Here is a 9,911-nt window from a genome sequence, read left to right as displayed (position 1 = left end):
ATTGGCTCATATAGATGTGAATAGAGGGGGTCATAACAAATCACTATTGTTTTCACCATAAGGAAGATGAACATGCAACTTACAATAGACAACTTATCCAACGACAGATGCGACAGCAATAGACAGTATAGACCTACACATAAAACAGACCACTTATTCTGAAGAATAGACCCTTTTACATAATATATGTCAATATTTACTCTAATTTGTATGGTAGAGTATGTTAATACAATATAACTTATACAATTGAGGTGGTTGTATTTGGTCTCCCTGCTCTTCTATTGAAACATTTAGATCCTGTGTAGGTTCAGGTTGGACACAACCTTTGAATCCTGTTTCTGGTTGGTTTGACACAAATGTTGACACAAAGGTCAAAATTAAATTCATTCCCACAGCAAACAGGCAGGCTCTATTAGTGCTCTTTTTTTAAATGGCATTAAATAAACCTAGATATCAATTTCATGGTGCTACAATAAATTATGTCACATCTGTAATTAAAGCGTTCTATATGTTTTACATAGCGAACAGGATAAGGAAGGCAAACATCAACAGAAGTGATAAAAATGTAACCATTTACACAGGAGACAGTTCAAATCCGGGCCGAATAAGCAAGTATAGCTTTAAGGCCTATACATTGTGAGACAAATAGCAAAAATAGCCATTTCACAAGCTCACAATTTCTGGTGTGTGCAAATCAGGCAAATCACGCTGCAATGCGCTGTGAGCTTGTAGATCTATTTCCGGTGTGTGACCCTGGCACACAACTAAGTATAAATCAGGGTGGTTCAGCATTCCCGCTCAATATGACAGTGGCTGTTTTGTTATTTTAAAGATGGAGTGCCGTGATTTCTTTCCACCTTAAAACATGATCATCAGATATTATAATATAATGAGGAAGATGCTTTAAAAAAAAGTGTGCAGTATTTGTTAAAATGACATTTTTATGTGGACACGCCCACCAGTTAATTAAGTATGCCGGGTTTGTCTGGTTGGTGGTGATCCACCTGGACTGAAGCCGCACCCACAGCTGAAACGACTATATTTGTCATTCAGGGTGTAACTATATTCATATTTCATGAATACTACAGCTAACACTCGGAGTGGTCTGTAGAACACAGCATTGAGTTTTTCTCTCTCTTTCCATTTACCCTCATTGAATGGTAAAACAGGTCTTGCCTGGTACTTTAATAACTGTGTATAGTATGACATAATTTTCTTCTGCTTGCATATGTATTGTAGCATATGTCACTCTGTCCACAAATATGTCAGATGGCACTGAAAATACCAAAACCAAATTGAAACCCAGTACAAGACCCCACCAATGGGCATGCATGCAGCTCAATAATGCACAACACTCCGATATGCCACAGAAATGTATATGTACATGACACGTATAAGTCATGAGTGACGATGACGTTTAGTACGTGAAATAGGCAATTAAAAGAATATATAGCTACTGTATAAATTGACAGAATCCACTGTTTGCATGGTAAAGGTGTGATTCTGAGACATGTTTCATCATGCAATGACAGAGGATAGAGAGACAAACAATCGTTACTTCCGGTTACTTACTCAGAACATGCTAGACAATATTTGCACTTGGTCAGGTACCTATAGTATATAACCCACGGTTCTACTAATGATTACCAGGCAATCATACCGGTACTTGGTACCAAATGCATTGAAACATTAGTCTTACGTGCTTTGAAATGAAATTTCACTTTTGTTTCATGATGTTCTCAGACATCTGGAGGGCAATTAATGCTATGCAGGAGTTCTATAGATTTGAGCTAAGCTGTTAATAGGCTCTGCACAACTGTAGTCCCAGTTATCACAAGGTGGCGTTTCCTACTGTATATAGCATCATTTGATTTGCTCAGCAGTTGAGACAATCGAACGAAGCTATAGGGAAATGAACAGGGACAGGAAACAGGCAGCCACCAGCTTCTGATAACCTGGGACTACAGTTATTCACAGAGACTATTGTCTCACCGCATCTGCCTTTTAAGAAAGAAAATCAGCCCAACAGTGTCTGGTTGTATATCAAAATGTCCCCAATCTGTTAACATCGTACCCACCGTGGCAGGCAACATTACCAGGCACATACACATACCATTGGGTTTGGTGGTAGCGTATGTCCTTCAGTGGTGAAAGCACTGAGTGTCAGCTGTGTTAAACTGAAAGTGTCTTGCATGGATAGGTCGGTGTAAAAAAGAAAATAAATAAAAGAAAAAGGTTATCACATCTGTCTGTGATACTTAAAGGATGGAGTGCCACAATCTTTTTTTTCTTTTTTTCAGTTTTTCATGTGTCTGGAGACAGTACTTCATTAGACACCCTGGAGTCGTTTTTTTTTTTTTTTTTTTGCGGCTTACGCCTTTATTGATTTTTTAAGGGATAGAAAGTAGGCTGACAGGAAACGGGAGAGAGATGGGGGGATGACATGCGGTAAAGGCCGTGTCGGGTCCGGGAGTCGAACCCGCGGCACACCGCGACTGGATCACCAGTCCGGTGCCCAGACCGTTACGCTACGGCCTGGGCCCTGGAGTCGTTTTTATGTGCAATGATATATTCACTTTGTATTTAGGGTTTCTTCCTGGAGGCTGAATCCTTTACAGTCAAACGGGCCAATGAATATAGTGACATCACACTATCAGCCCCTCCACTAACCCCTCCCCTTTTATCATACAACTACAGCTGTGGGTGCGGCTTAAGTTCAGGTGGATCACCACCCATCACCACCCACCAGGCAAACCAGGCATACTTAATGAACTGGTGGGTGTGCCCACATAAAAACAACATTTTAACAAATACTGTACACTATTTTGAAAAAATTATACCTCCTTATATAACAAGACCTGATGATCATGTTTTAGGGTGGAAAAAAATCGCAGCACACCATCTTTAAATATAAAATTATATATTAAGCATCAGAACCATCCAAATGTCTATGTATATGCCACCAAGCAACCAAGTTCAGCATCACCTAAAGAAATAGGCAGTAGGCCTAGTTGAATGAAACATTTTTGTTTTCCCCACCATCAAATCCATGTCAGTCTTAAAACACAAGCACAAAGCTTAAATATTACATATTGTCTTTCTCTTTCTTTCAGTCTCTCCAAAATAATGGGCAGATCTCTGGGCTCAATACGAAAGCAGACATCCCCACAACAGAAGTCACAGCAGAAGTTAATGGTCATTGTGAAGATGAAGTTTTTGTAGAGGGTGAGTACACAGTGTGAATGACTCTTTAACAGAAAAACATTTAGGTAATTTCAAGAATGCATAGTTGTCTGTGCCAGGCCGAATGTTTTTGCCCCTGTCACCTCTTTTCACATGGGCCTGGAAGTGCCACCAGTAGGCAACATCTGTAGAAATAGTAGCAAGCTATAGTAGCTACTATTCCTACAGATGTTGTCCAAACGTCACACAATTTTGAACACCATATCTTTGTAGTCATGTCATCAAGACACATCTGTCAGATTTCTTATATTCCATTCCGATTGGTTATGATTACCTTCCAAACAGGAGTGGCTCGTTTTGCACAAAATGCGACAAATCATTAATAAGAAACGCGTAAGAAATCACCAAGATTTGGCTTTTGGTGACTCGTTTTTGAATTTTGGCATGGTGTTAGGTATGGGTAGGCTATAAGGTTTTCAAAAAGCTGTGCAAACACGTTGGGCACGCCCCCCCTAGTGGGCTGTTTGCGCAGACTCAAATATTAGATATGTATAGCTATGGTTGTTACTATTGGATGTGCTAAATAACAGCCTACTAAAGTTTTAGGAAAAACGAACAACCAGAAAGGCATTGTTTTCAAGATGGCGTCCACGGTGGCTAAAATGAGCTACAATGCCTATAAACTGGGATTTAATATGTAAAAAGTCATAACAATTATGCACTATTTTTAAATTTTGGCATGGTGTTAGGTATGGGCATAAGTAATGGCAAACTAATTTGGCTCGCCCCTTAGTGGTCCGTTTGCAATGAAACCACTATTAGATATGTCAGTATATGGTTGAAACCCCAAATAATTGATAGAAGAGATTTTTCAATGGATTATGTTACTATTGGGTGTGCTAAATAAGTAACATACTAAATTCTTACGAAAAACAAACAACTAGAAAGGCATCGTTTTCAAGATGGTGTCCACGATGGCTGCCGGGAGCTAAAAATGCCTATGGTTTCATTCCAAAGTTGCAAACCGACCACTAGGGGGCGATATTTTTACGTGATGCCATAAACTGTATAAACTGGGATTAATGTAAAAAAATCACACCATCTTGAAATGATGCCTTTCTAGTTGTTTTTCTTAGAATTTAGTATGTTATTTAGTACACCCAATAGTAACATAATCCATTGAAAAATCTCTTCTATCAATTATTTGGGGTTTCAAGTATACTGACATATCTAATAGTGGTTTCATTGCAAACGGACGGGGCGAGCCAAATTAGTTTGCCATTACTTATGCCCATACCTAACACCATGCCAAAATTAAAAAATAGTGCATAATTGTTATGACTTTTTACATATTAAATCCAAGTTTATAGGCATTTTAGCTCATTTTAGCCACCGTGGACGCCATCTTGAAAACAATGCATTTCTGGTTGTTCGTTTTTCCTAAACTTTTAGTATGTTATTTAGCACACCCAATAGTAACATAATCCATTGTAAAATCTATTTGATCAATTATTTGGGTTTTCAACTATACCTATAAGTATCTAAATATTTGAGTCAAACAGACCACTAGGGGGCACGCCCAACGTGTTTGCACAGCTTTTTGAAAACCTCATACCCATACCTAACACCATGCCAAAATTAAAAAAACTAGTCACCAAAAGCCAAATCTTTACAAGTGTGCCCCCTGCTTATAACACAGCTCCCGATTGCTGTGAAACTTTGCACGCACACTTAATTTTACAGAGCCCTTTCCAAGTGGCTAAAGCTGCCTTCCAAAGGTTGCGGGCCCTGGGTAGGAAACCCGGCCTGGCGAAGACCTATGCACACTTTTCTAGTTTAAAATAGATTGTCTTTTGATAGACTTTCACAATATTTCTCTGTATATAGTCTAAAATAGGTACATTGCAATCCATTGATAACTGTGTAGGACTACAAATTGTTCAATAGTTCATTCTGTTTTCTTCCCTCAGTCTGTGAGACGAGTTCCGTTATTGTACCTCCAAAAGAAGATGTTCCAGAGATGGTAGAGGAACACAATGAAGATGAAACACCATTAGAAAATGCTGAGATAAATGAGAAGAAATCAGTTGATCCCGACCAAGCAGCACCACGAAATCTAACTGAGACTGAGGCGAAGCTGAATGAAATCAATGAAAATTTTAAGAGATTTTTTTGTAATATTGGGTTGAAATTGACAGTTAAGAAAAACTCTGGCACAAAGGCTGAAGTACCATCAGATGTATCCACCGAACCAAAGGAAGTAGACCCAAGTGACATAAATGATGCCAAGGACACCATTGAGGAACAAAGTGATGAGATTGGAGAGACTGTTAACGTGGCCCAGGAGGATACCCCTGACAATGATTCAACAACATGTCCAACTATGACAGACATGACATCATGGGAGTTTCAGGACAATGCTGAGGAAAAGACCACAGAACCAACAGAGGCTAATGAAGAAACTTCAACCAATGAGGTTGCAGAGGCACCAACAGAGGCAATTTCTGCAGGTGAAGGGGATGCAACACCTGCAGAGGATCATCAAAAAGAGCAAGAGGAAGTCCAACCATCTTCTACCAGTCCTAATGAAGATGAGGTCATCTCTCCGATTAAAAAGTTTTTTACTTCAGGAATATTTGCTGGTTTGAAGAAAAAGAAAAAGTCCATAGAACAAGAAAAAGCCAAAGATGAGGTGATGGAGAAAGAACTTTTGGACATGGGGACACAGGACGATGCAGCAAAGACAGCAGCAGATGGAGAAGACCAAGAACAGATCGAAGACATCAATGTTGAGACAGCTGCAGTTGGGGAGGAAAAGAACAAAAGTGAACTCAAAGTGGAAATCACACCTGTGGACGCAACAATGAAAACAGATGTTCCTGAAGTTGAAGAACTCCTGAGTTCTCAAGAGAAAGTCAAAGTTCAAGGTAGTCCACTGAAAAGGCTGCTGTCTGGGTCTAGTCTTAAGAAAGGCTCAAAAAAGCAGAGAGGAAGAAGATCAAGTGATTCAAAGCTGACCGACTCTGGTGAGCATGATTCTGATCACCTCCTGTCATCTACTGAGTCGACAGAGGATCAGAGAGGTAAGAGTCCTGCACGTTCCCCTGAAGGGGCAGAAGTGGAAGATGGTACCTGGGCTTCCTTCAAAAAACTTGTCACTCCCAAGAAACATATGATAAAGGCTTCCCTCAGTGATGAGGAGGCAGTAACCTCAGCTTCACCAGAGGAGCCCAAGCCAAGTGAAGAAGCACACATATCTGATGCCACCACAGAAGACACAAAGAAAGCCACATGGGAGGCATTCCTATGTGGATCTGGAAGGAGAAGGAGTCGAAAAACATCAGATTCCGAGGATGAAATACCCAAGAATGAAGGGGAAGAACACAGGCCTGACAGTGAATCAAGACACGCTGCAGAGTCTCCTCTAGAAAGTTCTCAGGAGGGCGATGGGCATCTAGCCTATTCCCCTGACCAAGCAGGAAGCCCTTCAGAAGATGGTTCAACTTGGAAATCCCTTAAAAGACTCATGACCCCAAAACGGAAATCCGAAGAGGAAAGAAAAGAACACATACCATCTGATAGTGAAATGAAAAAAGATGAATCCTCCTTCTCATTAAAGAAACTCCTCCCAGGACGCAAAAAGAGGAAGTCTACAGAAAAGCATGACCAAATATCTTCAGATGAAGCTGATAGGGAAGACGGCTCAGATGATGAAGACTCTGAGACTCCTGCTGTGGTTCCTTTGTCTGAGTTTGACACAGAGGATCAAGTACAAACTCAAGCACTCATAGCAAGTCACACACCTGAAGCATCAGAATCCCAGCCCCTCTTAAGGCAGACAAATGAAGCAACTCTCCCTAGTGAGCCAGTTGTAGCAGAGACAGGAAAGGGTGAAAATCAGTCATCTGCAATTCCTGCTTTGAATGAAGATGTTGAGGATCTGACAGAATTAAGCAAACATCAGCAACTCAGTGACATCCCTGAGGAAGGCATTATTGAGGAAAGCATGACAACTGCAGGTGCTGAGGAAGCAGCAAGAGATGATACTATAGCGGAGGATATAATTGAGCTGACATCTGAGGCCATTACTGCACCAGAGCCTGTAGACAGCACACTGACAGACGGAACCGATATGGTATCAGCAGTCTCCCAGCTGACAGAGTCTTCAAAAACATCTGGCAACACAACACCAGTACCAGCAGAATATGATGTGATGGAAACAGAGGCTCTCCTACAAGAGGTTGCTGAAGCCATCTATGTAAACCCAAATGCTGTGGCACCGTGTGCACAAGATCCAAGTGTAGAAAGAATACATGGTTCTGTCTCTCCTCAGATACAATCCATACTACAAGAAACAACAAATACAGAAGCATTCCACAAGTCAGAAGCCCCCACTGCAGAAGATGTTAATGCAGTTGATGAAATTGGTGGAGCCCAGCCTGAAAGTGTATCTGAAGTCACTGAAGCAATTTCTGAAGATACCACTGAAGAATTTGATACTGCTGTGATTTCTGTAGATCAAGTACACCCGTCTGATGTTTCAGAGATATATGAAAGTGTGAAAGAAGAATTTATGGATAAAGTGAATGATGCTGCCACTACAGAGCCACTGCCTGAAAATGAACATATTGACATGGCTATAGTCAATCAAGAAGAAATTATATCCACTGAGGTGGATTCTCATGAAGTGGACTCAACAGCTGCTGTACAATATGGAACTGTGGGTGAAAATGTGGTGCATATGGCAAAACACCATGAGGAAAAAGATCAGATCAATGACAAAGTCCCTGACCAAATTCCACAACATGCAGAAGTTGAGGATGAAGACAGCGTAGCTTGGGTGGGTGAGGTAAAGGCATTAACCTTGCTTCAAATAGCCACTTTAAATTCAGAGGTGGGTAGTGCTCAAGTTCTTGAAAAGCTGGTGATATCGGAAGACATACTGGCCCCTGACAATGCAATCACCTCAGTTACAGATGAGCCCAAAGAGGAAGTGCATATCACTGAAGTCAATGTTGAGGTGAAGGAATGCGACCTGCCAGGTGCTGAGATTGAAACAGCAGAAGGGGTGCATGTTGATGTCAAGCCTGATGTTGACACTGAGTTGCAGACACCCACAGTTACACAAGTATCCCCTGTAGATTTAGGGGGTAGAATTGTTGAACATGAGAAAGAAACTGAGTTGCAGACAGAGCAAATGTTGGAGATTAAGGAGGATCAGATTGGTGTACCACAGCATGCACAAGTACATGATGAAGACCAAGTTATTGAAGTGGTCAATGAGTTGCAGGCAATAACCACTGTCAAAGTTGCTTCTGTGAATTCTGGGCCAGGTAGGGCTGCAGTGCTTGAGCAGCAAGTTACATCTGAAGAAATCTGTGGAGAAAATGTTTCTGCTTCAGTTAACGATGAAATCGAGAACAAAACTGCGATTCTGACAGAGCAAGTTTCTATGGAAAAAGAGATTGCCATAGAACAACTTCCACAGCATATCCTAGTTGTGGATGGAGGACAAATAGCTGATGTGGCAAATGAATTGCACGCATTAACATCTGTTAACACTACCACAGAAATATATGTGGCAAGTAGTGCTACAGTGTGTGAAAAGCCTGTTATTTCTGAAGCCATGCCATTACCCGACACAGAAAATGCCTCTGCCTCTGTCTCAGCAGCAGATGAACCCATACAGGAAGCACATCTCACTGAAGTCAATGTTGAGGGTGAAAAAGAAACTGACCTCCCAGATGTTGCAGTGGAGGCTGTGGAAATGGTGCATGCCCCAGTGATGCAAGCACTAACCTGTGATGTAAAAGATGTGGTGGCTTCTATCCCTGATGCTGAAATAGCTGACACATCTGACATCGCTGAACCACTGACAGAGGTTGTGGCAACTGAAATACAGTCCCAAGAGGCAAATGAATGTGTGAGCCATTTACCACCATGTTTGAAAGATAATATGGTTATATCAGCACAAGAGAGCGACGTGATTGTGATTATGCATGTGCCATCACAACAGATTGAAGACAATCATAGAATTCAAGTGCAAGTGGTGGACGTTGACATGAACTCAGTCAAGCCAGTTGTTGAGACAGCTTTTGATGTAGTAGTAATAGATACTACAGGAGTCATAGACATTTGCAAAGACATGGTTGATGAGGTAGATAGATTCTCTGCTACTTTACAGACTGAAGAGGAGATAACTGATGAAGCAAGTAAGCTTACTATTGCTCAGGGAGTCATCCCACATGAAAAGCAAACCTTGCCAGAAGTAAATGAACCTATATTTGCTGAATCTTGTGAAATGTCTGAAAGTAAATCAAGGGAGACTGCTGGTGAAATACAAGCAGAAGAGCTTGCCTCCATTGATGAACACAAAGAGGAAGCTAAAGTTGAGTTACAAAAGGAAGCGGATGTCAATGTAGCAGAAGATTCACAATGTACAACAGTGCCATTAGTCGAGGGGGAAATGAAGGATGTTGTCGTGGAAGAGGACACGACTCCAAACACCTCTCACCAGGTGGATAAAGCAAGCAATGCTGAACTAGTAATACTTCAAAGCTCTGAATTAATCTCATCAGTAGGCAATGTGGAGAAACCTTCTAGCCTGTCTTTAGAATTTAAACTTAACATACTGTTTGGTCAGACAAGGGATTCAGCCCCTCAACCACCTGTAACAGAAATAACTGAACCCGTGAAACACGCAGAAGTGTCTGATGTCGCAGAAGTGT

At 41.2% G+C, this 9,911-nt stretch overlaps 1 protein-coding gene across 1 annotated transcript; it reads left to right on the top strand.

Annotated features, from left to right (window-relative positions):
• Positions 1-5,203: 5,203 nt before the first annotated feature.
• On the top strand, positions 5,204-8,969 carry akap12a (A kinase (PRKA) anchor protein 12a; the record flags this gene model as incomplete). Its single annotated transcript, XM_083791669.1, has 2 exons — positions 5,204-7,441; positions 8,853-8,969. 2 exons carry the CDS (start codon positions 5,204-5,206, stop codon positions 8,967-8,969), a joined length of 2,355 nt encoding a protein of 784 aa, XP_083647795.1.
• Positions 8,970-9,911: the final 942 nt, after the last annotated feature.

Source organism: Protomyctophum parallelum (genome assembly GCF_964188405.1).
Source record: "Protomyctophum parallelum genome assembly, chromosome: 20".
Lineage (NCBI taxonomy): Eukaryota > Metazoa > Chordata > Actinopteri > Myctophiformes > Myctophidae > Protomyctophum > Protomyctophum parallelum.
This window is presented reverse-complemented; position numbering and strand designations above follow the sequence as displayed.